General features: G+C 52.3%; 1 protein-coding gene across 1 annotated transcript in view; it reads left to right on the forward strand.

Moving 5' to 3' along the window:
- The window catches only part of ADGRA2 (adhesion G protein-coupled receptor A2), a 145,197-nt gene that overhangs the window by 25,266 nt on the left and 101,201 nt on the right, over window positions 1–18,730 (forward strand). The window contains exon 2 of the mRNA XM_032773991.2: window positions 16,721–16,792. Within this exon, the coding sequence (XP_032629882.1) occupies window positions 16,721–16,792 (72 nt within the window). The remainder of the gene's footprint in view (window positions 1–16,720; window positions 16,793–18,730) is intronic.

Consider the following 18,730-nt stretch of genomic DNA (forward strand, 5'->3'; position numbering starts at 1 on the left):
GAGCAGTCTGACCTGGGAACAGTGGGAGATGTGGAGCAGGGAGGTCCTGTAATACTGCAGGATGGATCTGAAATGGTCTAGTTCTCTGAGGTGCCGTGGAGCGAGTGGGGTCTAACACTTAGAGCAGGGTGCGCTGATACAAGAAGCCTGGGTCTGCTGCTGGCTCACTGTGAGCCTGAGCAAGTCCTTTCCGTGCTCGGTGCCGCCGATTCGCCATCCGTAACGGTCGAGGCCGAGTGTTTTGTCATGGCTCCAACGTTTGCGACCTAAGCATGGCTTCTGGGGTTGTTTATTTCATAGCACCTCACCGTTCCCATTGTCTGCTGAGTAGGGCTGCCCCGGGAGCATTTGCCACCTGGGCCTGGTGTGCTGGACCATGGCACGGTGACCCTGGGATCCATTTCGGAGTTCGACACGGCAAGTTCCTTATTAAACAGTTTTAATATTTTCCTGCCGGAGAAGAGAGCAGCCCTAGAAACATGGGGTTTGCTGCTTTTGTATTCTCTTTGCCAGGGCTGGCTCCAGGACAAACAGCCAGCTCTTATGCTAACCCTGCCCTCCCTACAGGGGGTTTAGCGGTGTCACTGGAAATCCTGGCTTTGAGGCATAAAGCCCTAGATGGTGAGTGGGACCTCCCTCCCTCCCAGTGATGCACTGTGTTAGCAACCCAGCAGAGGTGCCTGAGCAGAAACCCCTCTGATGGAAGAGAGGGGGTGCCTGGCAGAGTGGCCTATGCTGGGTCTCTGAGCCTTTGGAGCTTGCAAGATTTCCTCTCCCCCCCGGATCTGCAGCAGTCTGAGTTTGTTAAGCTTCAGGACATGCTGCCAAACAGGAGGGGAAAAAAAATCTGCTCCCATAAGGAGATGGGTGAGGGGCAGGGCTGGTAGCAAGCGGGGTTTTTGTTGCTTGATTTGGGCTTGGGGCTGGTTTGTTTGTATGTGTGCTGTTAGAAGTTTGGCCAGGCCCTCCTAGCGTTGGAGCAGCGCTCCTCCATTGCAGAGCAACAAAACTCCAAGGAAAAGACACACAAACCTTTCTCAAGCCCCTTGAGGCCCCTCAGCGAGAAGATGCTGTGGACATGCAGAATGTTACCGGCAGTGACTGGGAGAGACGAACTCAGCTCATTCTATGTAGCTGATCCAAGAGAAGGTAAAGAGGTGACTGGATTGTCGGCTGTAAGTACCATGCAGGGAGACAATTTCTGAGAGTAGAAGATTCTTTAATCTAGCGCACACAGGCAGAATGAGGTCCAGTGCATTAGAAAAACTGAGCCTAGAAATAAGGCACAAATGTTTCGCAATAAAGGCTGTTATCCTTTGGGACAGTGGACTGAGGGAAGTGGTCCGTTCTCAGTCACCTGGAGCGATGTCTCTCAGAGCTACACTTTAATTCAGCCAGAAGTTGTGGGCTCGATGCAGGAATTGCTGGGCAAAATCATCTGGTCTGTGTTATTTGAGAGGTCAGATCCCTTCTGGCCTACTTTGGGGAGAAGAAATGAAGATGGATGATTGTCACAGACTCACAGATCGTGCCCACTCGTGGCCCCGTGCGGTCCGTGGGGGGTGCCCCTTTCTGTGCGACAGCCCTTCTTGGGAGTCCACTCTCTCTCGGGGTCAGGCCTCTCCACCTCCTGGAGCTGCACCTCTCTGAGCCTTAGCACGTCCGTTTCTGCCATGGGCCCCCTCAGGGAGTCCACGCGTTCTGGACCCTCTGGGCCTCCTCAGCCCCAAAGGGGCTGATGCAACCCTGTTCTCTAGCCTGGAGTGACTTTCAGCCAGCATAAAACAGGAGGGTTTATTGCAAGTTGAACACAGCACAGGAAACTCTCAGGGCCTCAAGCCTGGCCTCCCTCAGCCCAGCATATCTCAGTCTCCCTTGCTTCCAGAGGGGCTCTTCTTGCTCCCCCTCTACAGCCCTGAGCCCCCCTGCTTCCTAGCTGGGCCTCCGATATCCCCAGCACCAAGCCTCGCCTCTGTCCATTGTCTTCTCTCCAGGTAAACAGGGTCGTAAAACAGGAAGGCCTGACTCTCCTCTCCTCTCAGCCCTCCTCTGACCCCTCTGGCTGGAACCGGCTGGTCAGGTCACCTGGGTCCTCTCTTCGCAGCCCATTGTTCTTCCCACTGGCCAGAACCGGCTGTGACTCCTGAGCTGGTTCTCCGGGTCACCAGTCGCTGAGGTCTCCATCCTCCAGGCCATTGGCCGGGGTCCCAAGTTCCCTCTCCGGGCCTCTGTAACAACAAACTCCCTCTCCTTTCATCTCGTTAAACCAGTAACACCCGGGGACACTTGAGTCCCTCTCTCTCTGCATGTAACCCACTGGAAAACACAGAAAAACCAAGAAAACCCCCCACTTCGCTACAATGATTTTTCAGGAAGTAAACTAGGGAAATGCCCTTGCAAAAGTTACATGAAAGTAATGATGATTCTGAAGGGGGATGCAGGATCTTCAGGCTGCCATTTAAGAACGAGTACATGGCACTGGACGGACACTTGAGATGCAGTCACCATCCAGGGGTGAAACCTCAAGCATCAGCTCCCGAGAGGGCAATGAATGTATGTCAGCGTGGTGCCGCCACATGAAGGAAGATCAAGGAGACTGGGGCTTGGGGAGCGGGAGGCTGCTGCAGGTGTAGAAAGAGCAATGGAAAGGGAACTGTTAGCAGAGAGAATCTGGGGACTCCTGGGTTCCTCCAGCTGTGATGAGAGAGCAGGTTTGACTTAGGACTCACCCTGGTCGCCACTGCAAAGGGCTCATGGATTTTAGGGCCAGAAGGGAGCACACTAGCCTGGCCTCTTTCATAGCACAGGCCAGATAATTCCTCCACTGAGTCTCCCACCTGCTCTCCAGGTTCTCGGGCGGTGAGCACAGCTCCATCGACTCAGCATAAGAACCTCATTTCACTCACTGTTCCACCCCAGTCAGCTGATCTGAAGAGCAGTGGGCTGGCTGGCTCCGAAGGGGATATGTGTCCTAGCTTCTTGGGTGTGGCCAGGACTTGCAGGGTCCTTTCACAACTAATTAAAATTGTGCTGTGGGCATGAGGCCCTGGGGGCTCTCCCCACCAAGGAGGAAAGCATCCATAGTAGTTCTGAATAGCCGTGGGGTAGGGGGGCACGCGTGTGTGTGGAGGGGTGGGATCTCACATCCCTTTTCCAGGCCATCAGGACTTGGATTCCTTGTGGTGGAGCCTGGCTGCAGATCACACAGGATGCTGATTTCATCTTGGCTTATTAGCTCCTTGCCTTTTAAGGAGGGGATTTTATGGCGTGGCAGAAAGTTGGATGGTCCCAGGGGTCAAGAGAACAAAGCGAGCTTCTCCTGCCAGATCTTACATGCTTGAGATGGAGGAGATCTCTTGGCTTCTCTGCTCCTGCTGGCCCCACGCGAGAGAGTGGAGGCTCCCAGGCAGGAGAGTTGTGGGCGATGTGTTGGTGAAGACGCAGACACCTGATGTTCTTTGGCAGCCGGGAAGACGTCCCACCGATTGCTTGAATGTCTGGGGTCAGATTCTGACCGCATTTACACCAGAGTCAGTCAGAAGCTGTTCCACTGAAGGCGTCCAGAGCTGCATAATTGAGGACAGAGTCTGCGCCCCATCCCTCTTAGTATTAGTTTGCTCATTAAAAAACAGAGCTAATGAATATTTATGGTGCTGGCGGAAGCTCCAAGGGCTCGTGGAGGGGCCATCTCCGCAGCAGAGTTAGAACCGGGGAGGGGGGCTTCTAAGCTCTCTGGAATGCTTTAGCTTTGCAGGGAAATTTCACTAGCATCAGTCTTTTCTCAAAACAGTCTCAGACTGATCTGGGTCAGCCAGGGCAGGAAGATGGCAGGGTCACTCCTTCCCACCCCAGGCACTATTTTGACCTGTTTGCTTAAGCCAAAAGGCTGTGGGACAGCTTGTGTGTCACATGTATGTACGTAGCACGTCAAGTGTTTTTTTAATATACAATGTGTGTGCAAAGTGGAATATATTGAACAAATGTTGGCGTATCTACGTACGTGGCGAAGTGCCCATCCGGGCTCTGTGTTCCTTGGTTTCCTAGCTGGAGTCCCTCCGAGTCCAGGAAGCAGTACGCGGCTTTCACAGCCCCCTGCGGCCTGCTTGGCAATGTCCAGGAGGACATTCTTTTCTGGAAGTTGCTTGAATTCTCTTGGCGGTGAGATTTCACACCTCACTAATGCAGCATTTGTCTCAGCATGGCTGCGCTATAGATGCAACCTCTTGCGGCATCCCTCTGGGCCTCCTTACCCCCGAAGAAAGCACTGCGCCCGGGGGGAAGGGTGGGTTTTTATAATTGATGTTTTAAAAGATAGTCAAGGCCCTCTTTTAAAGAGCCCACCGCCTCTCACCCTGAGCAGCCGGTTTATACGGCATACTCCATGCTTCCCTCAGAGGGCTGCCTGTGTCAGGAGTGGGGGATAATTACACACTGGCTCCTGCTGTGGCCACACCTGGAGGGGTGTGTATAGCTTAGGGAGGACACGGTGGAACTACAGGAGGGGACAAAGGGTTGAGCGGAGACTGAGAGACTGTGAACTGGAAGGTTTTGAGAGGGGAACATAACCACAGTCCATGAATTCCTCCTGCATAACCATCTGAATGGAGGGGAGCTTGGAAATGGCCGTAATGGCATCTAGGTGTTGCTATTAAGAACAGGGTCCTAACAGCTCGTGCAGAACACGAGGCTCCCAAGAGGGGTGGTGAAGGCACTGTCCTAGCAGAGATTAGTGCACAGGTGTGGGTGGTGATGGTGTGGCAGGGCCCTGAGAAGTGCAGGGGAGTCAGCCTGGCTGAGCTAGAGCTTGCACAAGCTGATGCTTGTGAGCAGGGCTTGTGGCTAGCAAGGGGGAGACCCTTCAAAGGGTCAGAGAAGCTCCCCCAAGTTGTGAAGTTTCTCTGTGGCTCATTGGCCTGCAAAATTGCCTAGGGGATCCTGGGAGAACAGGCCACACTGGTGAGATGTACTTGCTGTCTCTGGTTAGGCTGGTTATCAAGGCTCAAGAGGTTGTGTGGGATTTGGGGGGTTATGTTCTCCATCCCTACCCCAGGAGCCCCTGGGATGTCCCAGAGCAGGCAAGGGGCTGGAAGTGGAAACCTCTTAATGCCCTCTGGTGCTGCACAGCTCTTTTAATCTGCTAAGGCAAACAATCAGGAGAGAGTGGATCCTTCACTTTGAATGATGTTTGTTGGAGGTTCTGGAGAGAGAGTGCTGTTTGCTTTCCAGGAAGCCCAGGCTTTTCTCCAGGCCTTTTTTCCTTTCTCTCCCCATTTATTCATTTATTTCCTCACATACCTTGGGGTTTTTGTGCACTTAGTGGGGCAAACATGCCTCTGGAGACAGGCTCTGCTCAGGTGACGAGGAAGAGGAGTTAGATTTATCAGCTTTGTCCCTAGCAGAAACTAGCCCACAACACAGAACCATGGAAGGACTGGGAGTGTCTGGGGTGGGGAGGAGGGATGGAAGAAGCCGGGTGGCGAGACAGTATTGAAATAGCAGAGGAGCTGCAGGTCGGTTAGGATGAGGGTGACTGGGTAAGGGCAGGACTGGACTAGCAGGGAGTGCTGTAGATGAGGACTGAGGTACCTCAGCAGACCTGGTGGGCGAGGGGTGAGGCCCTGGCTTGAAATAGCAGAGGTTTGAGGCGCATCGGCACAGTTCAGTGGAGTGCTGGGGGGAGCCTAGGGCTAGAAGAGCAAAGGGGCTGCGGGTGGGGATTGAGGTGTGTTGGAGTAGCTGAGGTTGTGGGGGTGGAGGGTTGGAGGAAGCTTGCACTGCACTTGATAGCGTTGTCTTGCTATGAGTTCCCTCCCGTTCGTAGGCGCTCCGCTCCCCGTCCCCGGTCATTAGGAGCAATAGCTGGGTGAGGAGAGGAGAGTGGGGATTGTACCAGCTTGTGAGGGCAGTCTCACAGCAGTCAGAGGCTTGTGAGTCTCTGTGCGGTTGTGGCGACGTGCAGACCACTGGCTGGTGTGCAGAAGAGAGCTGGGCTGCAATCTGCTCTTTGTTCCAGAGGGTACATGGTGGTCTGGGCAGGCCGAGGAATCTGCCCTCTGTGGGAGCCAATGCTTTCCTCAGGGCACGTTTACCACGGACATACGGTGCTTGTTTGAAGGTGCTATTCGCCACCAGCCACTGGGTCTCGTGGAAGCAGATGCAGACCCCTGGCAATCCCAAGTACATTTCTGCTGTGATTACATAAGATCCACATGCATGGGGTTCTGTGTGTGAGCATTTCTCCTTTTGATTGCTACTAGCACATTGGAAGCAAAATGCTATAGATGAGAAATAACCAGACTCCCACTGTAAATACATGCTGTGACTGGGTGAGCTGCTTTGCCATGTGCCAGTCGGTGCAGGGCTGACCTGACTAGGAAGTTGTGACCCTTGCATGCATGTGTAATTCTGCACAAGGCTTCTTTTGCCTTGGTCCCTGCTTTAGAAGGAAACGTCCTTGGATCCTATTGTTAGGGACAGAAGGTAGGGTAAGGAGAGGGAACCCACTCAGATAAGAATTAGGTTGGGTTGTGAAAGCAGCTGCTGTTGGAATTAAAATCTCCTGGAATAATCTAGGCCTGGGATCTTTGAGTCCCAGACATACTTTTCTACGAGGCATAAGTGCAAACTGTCAGATGTTTGTCACAGTGGCTGGTTCTGGACAGGGACCTGTCTGTCAGTGAGTGGTCAGTTTCAAACCATTCCAATTGACATTGCCTTTGGTTGAGCATTGCTGGAGTGTTTGCTCAGGGCTGGTCAGAGTTTGGTTTCATAGACCTTCTGCTGTGGGGGGGGGGGGAGGCCGGGGGATGAACACTTTTTGGCAGACAGGTGGGTCAAGGGAATCCTCAGTTGGTTAAAGCAGAGGAGCCAGACTCCAGGCTCTGCAGAATCTTGGTCCCAGGCCAGGGTAGATGCCGGCTGTCTCTGCTGCCCAGCCTGCTGGAAAGGAACTGCAAGAGCTGGAGCAAGGCCCCTTTTATAGTCATGGGGTCTGCAGAGCTGGCTCTGCAGCGTGGTCCATTTGACGAAGGGCAGGGCTCAGCCCAGCGGGTTCGGCTAACCGGAGTCCAGTAAAACCGGAGCTTTTCCTGTGTGTGCATATTTCTGCTGATTATTTTTTGCCTGGGGCCTCTCTAGGGCCGGTACGCTGGGGAGGAAATGGTGAGACGTGGCAGGCCTGGAATCCCAGCCTGCTGTGGTTTCTCAAGCCTTTGACTTGTGGAACCAATTTGAAGGCTAGCAGGGCTGCTTGTCATTTCCTCTCCCCTCCTCCAGTGGGGTCCTGAGGCTCTGTGGACACAGCAGTGCCCGGTGGCAGCCCCTCATTAACACAGGATACAGCCCAGCATCTCGCTCAGGCCAGCCGCTCCCTAATTGCTTACAAAAGGGAAACGGGGAGGAGGAGAGTGAGTGGGGGGTAATGGGCATTGCTGCGGGGTGGGGCAGCTGCTAATTGACTGGGTGTTAGAAGCAGAACACTGCTCCCATTCTGCGCGATGGCCCCCGGAGGTCTCCTGGCTCCAACTCCTTGGAGTCCGTCGTATGAGGTTTGCATTTGGAAACTGTGCGATTCTCCTTCCCTGACCCTACTTGGGTCTCCTGGTGCTTCAGGGGCTGCTTGTACCCTCAGCAGAGGGGTTTAAATGTATCCGTTACTCAGGGTGGCCACTTCAGAGGGAGAGACAGTCAACTGCAGGGAAACGTCCATGCGCTTAGAAGCCGAGTGCTCCAGGAGCTGCCAGAGAAATGCCCATAGGCTGGGCAGGGAGCAGCAAGTCGGACCCAGGAGGGCGGTAACACCACAGGCCAGCGTGGGTGGGTGTGTATGTATATGAAGTGTCATTTGTACTGCAGTAGAGCCTAGAGGCCCCAACCAGGGATTGAGGTCTTACTGTGCTAGGCACTGTATGAACATATAATGGAATGATGCTCCCTGTCCCAAAAAGCTTCCAATCGAAGTACTTGGTGAGAGGTCACTAAAGCTGCAACAGTTGGAGTGGAGCACCAGGTAAGAGGGAGACAATTGTGATTGGTATAGCAAGCAGTAGATCAGAGCACACATGCGTACACATGTAAGAACGGCCATCCTGGGTCAGACCAAAGGTCCATCTAGCCCAGTATCCTGTCTTCTGACAGTGGCCAATGCCAGGTGCCCCAGAGGGAATGTACAGAACAGGTAATCAAGTGAGCCACCACCTGTCGCCCATTCCCAGCTTCTGGCTGCCAGGGGCTAGGGACGCCCAGAGCATGGGGTTGTATCCCTGGCCATCTTGGCAAATAGCCATTGATAGATAAGTTCCTGGGTGATAGGCCTAATTCTTTTTTGGCCTCACAACATCTCATAGCAATGAGTTCCACAGGTTGACGAAGAACTTCCTTATGTTTGTTTTAAACCTGCTGCTTATTAATTTCACTAGGTGACCCCTGGTTCTTATGTTATATGAAGGAGTAAATAACACTTTCTCTGTACCATTCATGATTTTATAGGTTGTTGGCATCCTTTCATCTGCGAGAGATGGTGGGAATTCCAGCCTATGATGTAGATGGTTTCTAATGTCTCATGTGACTGAATAGACAAATCTGAAATTTGCATGCTCTTTGGCAGTTATTACAAATATCTGTGTCTTGGTTAGGAGCTGCTTGCTTCCTACGGGCTCTTTTCTCTTCAAGCTGTAGGAGCCAGCTCCTGTCAAGGACTTTGATGCCCTGATGGAGACAATGGCACCAGTTGTTACAATCACTTGCCAAGATTTCCCATCAGTCAGGATCAATTCCAAATTCCTTCATATCTCGCTGGCATGTGTCTATATAGCGAAGCTTGGGACATCCTGTTGTTCTTGTTCCCTCTGATAGCTTCCCATATACATGTCCTTGGGTATGCATCGTCTTCCAATCTACACAGATCATATCTCCTTGATATGATCTCTTTTCCAAGCTGAAAAGTCCCAGTCTTTTTAATCTCTCGTCATATGGAAGCTGTTCCATCCCCTTAATCATTTTTGTTGCCCTTCTCTGTACCTTTTCAGAGTCTAATAAATCTTTTTTGAGACAGGGTGACCAGAACTGCGTGCTGTATTCAAGGTCTGGGGTACCATGAATTTATATACTGGCAATATGCTATTTACTGTCGTCTTATCTATCCCTTTCCTGATGGTTCTTAACATTCTGTTTGCTTTTTCAACTGCCTCCTCACATTGATTGGATGTTTTCCAGGAACCATCCACAATGACTCCAAGATCTCTTTCTTGAGTGGTAAAAGCTTGTTTAGACCCCATCATTTTGTATGTATAGCTGGGATTGCTTGCCAACATGCATTACTTTGCATTTGTCAACATGGAATTTCGTCTGCCATTTTGTTGCCCAGTCACCCAGTTTTGTGACATGCTTTTGTCACTCTTCATGGTTAGCTTTGGACTTAACTATCTTGAGTAATTTTGTATTATGTGCAAATTCTGCCTTCTCTCAGTTTACCTCCTTTTCAGAAAATTTATGAATATGTTGAATAGCACAGGTCCCAGGACAGATCCCTGGAAGACCCCATTATTTACCTCTCTCCATTGTAGGGTGACCAGATGTCCTGATTTTATAGGGACAGTCCCTATATTTGGGGCTTTTTCTTATATAGGTTCCTATTATCCCCCCCACTCCTGTCTCGATTTTTTACACTTGCTGTCTGGTCAGCCTACTCCACTGTGAAAACTGACCATTTAGTTCTACCCTTTGTTCCCTGTCTTTTAACCAGTTCCTGATCCATGAGAGGTACTTCCCTCTTATCCCATGACAGCTTAATTTGCTTAAGAGCTGTTGCGGAGGGGCCTTGTCAAAGGCTTTCTGCAAGTCCAAGTACACTATCTCCACTGGATCACTCTTGTCCACATGTTTGTTGACCCCCTCACACGCTTATGTGGGGGGGGAGTGTGTATATGTGCATATATATATATCTCGTTCTGAAATGTTCCCGTGTATTTATTTTTCATTTATTTGTTCAGAGGCCTTGCTGGCCACAAGATAGACTGTTGGGAAGAGAGAAGTTGGGCCCCAAGAGGCCTTGCTAGTTCCCGACAAACCTCTGCCCAGTAATGGGCTAGAGAAACCCAAACAAAATCTGGAGACATCCACATACATGCTGAGTTTTCTTAGGGGGAACTAATGGAGTCCGTGCCCTGGTCTCTGCCTCCGGCACACACACACACAGCAGCCATTCAGCCAAGCTGGAGAAACAGCCTTTATATAAACAGCACTGACTTCAAACATCAATAAGTCCTCCCCTCTCCTTTGGTAACTGAGCCTCTCCAGGGTGCTTTCCCAGTCCATGGTGAGGCATTTTTCCCTTTGCTTTTAAAGCATGTCTGCTCACTCGCACACGCAGACCAGCCCACTGGGAAAGTACATAGCTTCATCTTATGAATTGCTTTCGTGCATGGTGGAAACACTGTAGGCCCGTTGCTGATTGCACGTCCGATCCCTGTATTTCTGATGGGCGTAGAGCTGCCTTTTAGGAACACGGTGGTTGGCCTGGGCCAGCACCAGATGCTTCAGAGGAAGAAATCCTGCCCCAGAGAAGTTTCTTCCTAGCCCTCATTAGTTAGCTTAGTGCGTGCCTTGTAGCAGGAGGGTTTGTAGCCCTTCCCAGGTTCCTGTTTGTTTTATACTTATTGTAATATCACTGGATATTCTGTTGTTCATATAAATGTCTAGTCTCATTTTGAAGCCTGCTAAATTCTCAGCATCCATAGTGTCTTGTGGCAGTGATTTAGCTGAATTTAGTCTGGCTTAACCTCTCCCAGAATCCCTCATCTGCCCTGAAGTGCCATATCCAGCAAGAGCAGGCTCTTCTCTGCATGTATCATCAGAGAGACTCAAAGTGCTTTATGAGCAGTAAATGAACTGAGCATAAACAAGGAGACCGGGGCCCAATCCTAATGAGGAGTGCTGAATGCTCTCCGTTCCAGGCTCTCGGCACTTTTAAGGGCTTGGCCCACAGGTGAGCGTTACTTCTGTTGCAGATGGGCAAACTGAGGCACAGAGCGGTGAAGTGACTTGCCCAGAACCATGTCATGAGTATGTGGCAGAGCTAGGAATAGACCCCAGGAGCTGTAACTCCCAGCCCCGCTGGAGAGCCCTGAGATGGGGAGATGCTGGGGTGGGGCGGGACACGGGCTCTACAGTAGAGTACGTTTCTGGGAGCCTGGTGGAAGGCAGAGAGGAGCCAGGCATGTTCCAGGAGGGGACCCACTGAAAGGAGGGAATCTCAATGAAAAACAACTCCATTCTGCTCTTCCCATCTGCCCAGCTTTGGGATGCACCCAGATGGAGAAGGGGAGAGGGGCTATAGCTCTGTTACCCCAGTGACAGGAGAGTGGCATTTCTAGCCCGCCGGGGCTATGTATGCTCCCATTATCCCCTCCCCCAGCAATAACCCTGACCCTGCCTGCTGCTGCCCTGCCCTCAAGCAGCTGGAGCCCGCAGTGTTTTTCCTAAACAGCTAATTGTCCCCCACTTCCTCTACTGCCCTCCGGCTCCTCAACCAGACAGAGCAGGTCCTGCCCCGGCAGCTTCAGCTGCGTAGAAGCCAGCGACCTTGTTCAAGGTTACATGGGATCGGAGTTGGATTCCCAGCACGCATTCCCCAGTGAACCCACGGTTCTGCTCATGCTAGTGCCACAGACCTGCTGTGTGGAAGGGAGCCAGGGGAATGAGCGTGGGGAGTTGTTTTAAATCTTTCTGGGCTCTGTTTTGCGGGGTGAGTATGCCCACCACTGGAGCGGGGAGGGTGAACTCGTTCAAGCCCTTTAGGCACTCTGGTCAGCTTGAGAGAGTACCGTTAGCCAGTCGGTTTGGGTGCCTCGTGCCTGCGCGTGACCATAAGGGAATACATCAGCCTGTTTTATTAGCCCCTCCTCAAAGACAGCTGTCAGTTTGCTAGCTCTGGTCCCTGTTTTGCGCTGCAGAGTCGGGCCTCCCCATAGAGACGCTTGCGTGCCCTGTGGCATGCCTGGCTGCTGCGGGAGGCACGGATTCTGTTACTGGAGGCTGATGAATCGTGAAGGATTGTGATCTCCTTGTGTTGCTCCGTGAACTGTGTAGCGAGCTGAAAAATGCCCAGGCCTGAGCTGGTCTGCTCCTGTCCGCGTTCCACATGACTGCTGGGGCAGGAGTTGATGCGCAGGGAAAATTAGGTAGGCATCATTGCAGGTTGACGAATCCCTTCCTGGCTCCCCCTCAATACAGGCAAAATTTATACTGAGTCAGGTGCAAGCTGTTTGTCTCCAAGCAGCAAGATGTTTGTTTACCTTCATGCTGGGAACATCCTCCCACTTCCCACATGTCAAATGTCTTCCCCACTGCACTGGCCTCCCAGCTGAGGGCACCCCCTTGCTTTCCCTGCTCCCAAATGGGTATCCCATGTTTCTTGTTTGTCCAAGCATCAGCTCTCTAGGAAAAGGACTTGGACTCCGCATGTTTTGTAGCACACTTTGTGCAGTATTTGTTATTAGATAGTGTCCCACGTGCTCGGGGCTTCATAGAAAGCATGGAAAGCATTGTCCTGGCCTGAGAGAGCTTAGACAGAGTTTGTGCTAGGCAGCGGGGAGGGCACGGGGGATGGTGGGGCCCTGGAGTACAGGAACAGAATTGCAGGGTTACTCCAGTTTGCCATGTGCATGTGTTGGGGTGCTGTTTGGTGATTTCTGTATTGAAGTGGGTTCTCTCGGGGTATTTGGGTGGCCTGTTCCATGATGTGATCTTTTTCTCTAGTGGAGTGTCCTTGTTTGATGAAGGCGGTTTTGTGTGTGACAAGGTGTATATCCCAGACTTTCTCCTTGGAGCATATTCTGTGGTCTCTGAGAGCTTGGCTGTAGATAACAGATTTATTGGTGTGTTTAGGGTGGTTACTACTGGATCTGTGGAAGTGGGTATGGTGACCTGTGGGTTTCTTGTATATAGTTGGGTGCAGAACCCTTGCTGATGGTGGTGTCTAGGAAGTTGATGCTAATGTCAGCTAGTTGTTGATGCTGGTTGTCACCTATCTGGAACCCAATGGGGTGTCCTCTGTTAGACCTGATCAGCTGCTTGTATCCCGCCAGCCTTCAGGGCTGGCTGGCTGGTGTGCCCAAGCAGGCCCAGTTAATGGTGTGAGACCTGACACGCTCCATGCCTGCTGCCCCTCCCAGCCATCAGCCCCCTCTGGTTTTATAGGGCTAGGTTTCCCCCTCTGATGTGCTGCAGATGTGAGGAGCTGTCTCAAGCAGCAGCAGAAAGTCAGGGCTCTGAGAGCCAGGAGGATGCTGGTCTGCACGGGGGCTATGATACCATGTCAGAGGGGCAGGTCAGGCCACTGAGCAGCCTGAGGAGTGTGGAAGGCAAAATGGGGGACACTGCACAAACCCCACATGTGGCCTCCAGCTCAGCAGCTCGTTTCTCACAGCTTTCCTCTGAGGCAGCCCAAGTTTTCCTTGCTGCGGCGCTGGGGCCGGCTGTGCTGAGCGTCCCACTCCTAGACTGCTCCCCTTGCCATGTTCCTCGCTTGATTCCTAATTGCAGACGTCCCAGCCAGACGGAAAGTTCCACCTCCTGGATGCTCAGTGGTGGCAGGTCATGACCCGAGGCCTCGTTGTGGAGCAAACAGGGCTGAAGTGTAACCCTCAGATGCTGTAGAGCCATGGTTCTCACCCAGGGGTACGTGTATCCCAGAGGATTTGCAGGGGTCTTCCAGGGGGGTCCGTTAACTCAACTAGATATTTGCCTAATTTAACAACAGGCGACATAGAAAGCACTAGCAAAGTCAGTACAAGCTAAAATTCCACACAGACAGTGACTGGTTTATACTGCTCTGTATACCATACACTGAAATGAAAGTACAATATTTATATTCCAATTGATTTATTTTGTAATTATATGGTAAAAAGGAGAAAGTCAGCAATTCAGTCATAGTGAGCTGGAACACATTTGTATTCTTATGTCTGATTTTGTAGGCAAGTAGTTTTTAAGGGAGGTGAAACTTGGGGGTATGCAAGACATATCAGACTCCTGAAAGGGGTCCAGCAGTCTTGAGAGTCGCTGCTCTAGAGACCCCGCCTCTGGGTAGCTTCTGGCCATTGGGATAGGCAACACCACGTGATGAGGTGGGAGATCCAGAGTTGACACTGGGAGGCATTCCTTAACCGCCCCTCTCTCCCCACCTGTCATCCCCATGAGGGCTTGTGGCAGAGAGACTTTTCCTCCTGCTGCTTCCTTTCCTTGCTGCTGCCTCCTGCAGAGAAAGGGGCTGCAAACGCCTTGTGCAGTCGCTATTGCTCTGCAAAGCCTGAGGGAGGCCTGTGTTGATCAAGCAATTGGCCCCTCCAGCTGCTCAGGGTCTCCCTGTCCTCTCTGCTCTGTGCATGTGGAGGGCTTGGGTCCTACTAGCTTGTGTCTGCCTGCGTTTTCCCAGCTAAGCCTCTCTCCCTGCCCTGCTCTCCAGTTTCCTCTTGCAGAACAGAGATCTACCCATTAGAAAACACCAGCCCTGTTTCCCTTCCTCCCCAGGGGCTGATGCAGGCTCTTCCCTAGGGCCTCTTCTCCAGGCCACTGTGAAAGGTCCCAGCTGGTGACATTCTGCTGCTTCCCTTGGAGAGGCCTCTTCATATTTATAGGGCTTGCCACACAGAGGGACTGTTTGACTGCGGTGGGTGGAAATCTTGTCCCCGTGGGTCTCTTGAAAGGGCGAAGGAGACTGGAGCAGCTGGGGAGGGGAGGGCACCCTCAATGCTGAGGCAGTTAAAAGCACAGTGGCTGACTGGTGGCCCTTTTGGCAATAGGCTGCATCTGTAAGTGCTAATTGCTGCTAAAGAGCTTTAATGAGCTGCTAGCTGAATTGGTGGGTGCGTGTTCCTTTCCCCTCCTCTCCTTTCACCCTGGCTGGCTTCCGCTCCTCAGCCAGAGCAGGACTGAGGGCCCCCTTTGTGGTCAGCTAAACTGTTTACTTTGGGATAAAGAGTCGGTGCAGAGCAGCTTGAAAGGCCCTGTGCCCGGGAGCTGCTGGAATCCTGACTCGGAGACCCGCTCAGGGATGTGCATAGGGGACAAAGCCGTTACTGCCAAGCAGCTCCCTGACGTGCAGAACGGCCTTCTGAGCCCTTGCAGCCCCGAGGCAGGGAGCCAGAGCAGAACGGGAGTGAGGGAAGTGGGGAGAGGAACTGGGAACAGCTGAGTCCGAGTGTAGCAGTGTGGGTCACGTAATCTCTGAGCTGTGAGGTGTTTCTGAATCATGTCCAAGGCTGATCCTGGCTTGGCCAGCCTCAGAGCCCTAACCTGTTTCAGGGACGCGATCACTACATGTTGGAGCGATGTTGTAATCATTCTCGTAGCAAATGCACCCTCTGGGGTGGCTGTGACCACGGTGTCCATCCCTAGTCGGGTCCTTAGAGCTTCGAGACCTTGGAAGGATTTGTGGGTTCTGAGGGCCACCGGCAGGGTTGGAGACAAAGGTAGGAAAGCAACAGAGAGACCCAAGCAGGTAGCAGGCGAGTAAAGAAGGGAGCGGGAGTCTTGTGACCAGGCCAGCCACTGGCTACCTCCCCAGCCAGTGGCGTGTCTTCTTGTCTCCAAGAGCTGCTTGCCGTGGAGGATGCACTGGTTTCCTCTGTTGTTTAATGAGAAGTGTGTAACATGTGGACTTGGCAGGCTCCCGAGTCCGGTGCCCCTTTCTGCAACCTCAGGTGACCCCTCAGCCTCCTCCCAACACAGCCAGGCTGTTGCCTCTTGCCCCAGAACATACTGAGAGTCTCACACCTTCGGTTCGGCCCAGGGCCCTGGGCTCCTCTCCCTGCCAGCGCTCCAATTGCCTTCTCTCTGGTCCCCACCTCACTGCCCTCTGACCCTGCGAGGCTGCAGTGGCTAAAGCCACCTTCTGCCCTGCCCAACTGCCCCTTTCCGCACTCCCACTGGCCTCATGTGTGCGCCTCCGCCTGGCAGTCCAGACCTTGCTTCCAATCCCATGCTCCCCCCCCCCCACCTGTCAGGTAGGGGTCTCCCAGGGATTGTCGGACGCCAATTCCCACCCCCCGCAACTCACGCTTTATCCTGCCAGCGGGGCCAGCGTCTCCACCCCATGTCTCCTCCTTCCATTCCCCCCCATTCGCCACCTTCCATGCTGTTCCTGTAAGTGGAACAGGCCTCTGGTCCCAGCACACCAGCCTCCCCATTCAGCCCCCTCGGAAAGAGCTGCTGATTCCGTGCTTTGCCGGGAGAGAGACAGAGTCTGAATCCTTTTTTGTGCCACCCTCCTCTGGCTCATCCCACTGCCTCTCCTCTCCCCACACTAGTTCACTCTGGCACTCCCCTCACACGCAGCGCTCCTACACCCCTGCACACCCTACCCCTCCTTTTTCCCTGAGACTCCTATCTCCCTGCACGATGGTACTGTTGCAGTTCTGAGGCTCTGGGGCGCTGCTGAGGAGAGCCGCTAATGGGCCATAACTATTCGTATGGGACTGTGAGATACAGGAGGTCAGACTAGATGATCGAATGGTCCCTTCTGTCTGTTACAAAGCTGTGACATCTCTGCGCGTATGTTGTGGTATCTCCAGTTTTGTTCCCCTACATCTGGCTGTGGCTAACGAAGCTCATCCCCGCTCCCCTACGGACCACACACCTAGCCCCAGCCGGTCATGCAGGCATTTGCTGCTTGTTTAACTCAGGTTGAATAACTCCCCTTTCCCCCTTTCTCTTTCCCCCACAGGCTTTTGAGTAACAACAAGATAACGGTGCTGAAGAATGGCTCTTTCTTCGGACTGCGTGCTCTCGAGAAGCTGTAAGTGCCAGTCGGGCCATTGTGAGTTCTGAGCAGCTCTGGGCTCCTAATGAGGGACTGGGAAATTAGTGACCAAAGCAGAGCAAAAATTAAATGGGCGTGGAGGGGGAAGGGAGAGTTTTTTGCTGCTGTGAATGGGGGAGGGGGAACTGCTTGGTGTTGGAGGGGTTTTGGTAACCAAATGAAATACGCAACCCAATGTAACCTGCTTTTCCATTGTTGCTACAAATATGGGGAAAATTGCACTTAAACTCCACAGCACTGGCTGATGGGATTAGGGGGGAGCAGCTGCTGTGTGTCAGCATGCAAGGCATTCGGCCTGTCTCTTCTTCTACATGAAAATGGATGCGCCTGAGCTCACCGTACTGTCCCTGGCTTGTTCAGTGTCTCAAATCACTTTGTACGGGATGGCTGTGGGGAGGAGTGGCCGGAGGGCAGAGTCTTTCCTCTCTAGGTTGCTGATTAAAGCCTAACCTGTAGACCAAAAGTGTTCACCCTATCCCTACTGTGGTGGCCTATGTGACACAAGTTGGGAGGGTCTGAGTCCAGTTCCAAGCAGGCCACCATTCGCCCTGCAAATACTAGCAGCACAACTGGCTTGCTCTGCCCCTCAGCTCGCAGCCTCAGCAAAGAGGCCAAGGAGATAGAGCGTCCGTCTGTCCTCTACAGGAGGTCTCGCCAGGACAGGTGTGAGGAACATCAGCTGAGCTTTTCCAAAGCATCTGAATGGTTTTGGCACCCACCTTTTGAGATGCCTTGAAGGGGCCTGATTTTCAGAGGCTGGATGCTCAGCACTTATTGAGAATCAGATTCCTTGGAAAAAAAAAAACAGGAGTACTTGTGGCACCTTAGAGACTAACAAATTTATTTGAGTATAAGCTTTCGTGGGTTACAGCCCACTTCATCAGATGCATAGAGTGGAACATATCGTAAGAAGATATATATACATACAGAACATGGAAAGGTGGAAGTTGCTATACCAAATCTAAGAGGCTAATTAATTAAGATGAGCTATTATCAGCAGGAGAAAAAAACACTTTTATAGTGATAATCAAGATGGCCCATTCCAGACAGTTGACAAGAAGGTATGAGGATACTTAACATGGGGAAATAGATTCAATTTGTGTAATGACCCAGCCACTCCCAGTCCCTGCTTCTCCAGTTGGGTGCCCAAGGGTGTGCATGCGTGAAGGAGGAGTGAGGAAGTTTGTGTTGCTTCTTGGCTGTCGGGCTCTCACCTTCAACCAGCACTAAATTCCCATACTCTTACCCAGGATTCCCCCCGCCAGTGTTTGCAGCCCTGCCGTGGAGAGTGGAAAACAAACAATTAGGGTGGAGGATGCAGCCGCTCTGGCGGTGTCAGAAGAAAGAAATGGTCTCAGGGAGTGAAGGGAGAGGTTCTCTCCGGGTCTCCAGGAAATGAGTTCCACTTCAGAAGCTCATTGGAAAGCCACGTTTGGGCTGGAAGGGTCTGAGGGGGCATTGATTTGTGGGGTCCCATATGAAAAGCGACATTGTCCCTCGAACAAAGTCCACGTTCTTATCTCTCTGTGAAAGGCATCTCTCTGGTGGGAGCCTTTAATAAGGGGAGATTTATGGCCCCCATATGGATTTGATCTGTAGGTATGTAGGAGAGGGTTCCGCACACTGAGGGGGTTTTGTTCCCAGACACTGCCTTCTGAAGGACTCCTGCATTCCAGCAGTGAATCGGGGACTCTAGCTTGATGTATTGAGTGAGACTGAAAGTGCAGCCTGTGCTCCGTGTCCCAGGAGGGAGCTGAGGTTCCCCAGCAGACTGTGGCGAGACTATAGCTTGTGGAGCTGGACCAAAGCGGCGCTGTAAATGGCTGTCCCATGGATGAAGATCCAAGCCGTGCTTCCCAAGGCCTGGCGCGCGTGTGTGTGTGTGTGTGTGTGTGAGAGAGAGAGAGAGAGAGA

Source organism: Chelonoidis abingdonii, chromosome 2, assembly GCF_003597395.2.
Source record: "Chelonoidis abingdonii isolate Lonesome George chromosome 2, CheloAbing_2.0, whole genome shotgun sequence".
NCBI lineage: Eukaryota > Metazoa > Chordata > Testudines > Testudinidae > Chelonoidis > Chelonoidis abingdonii.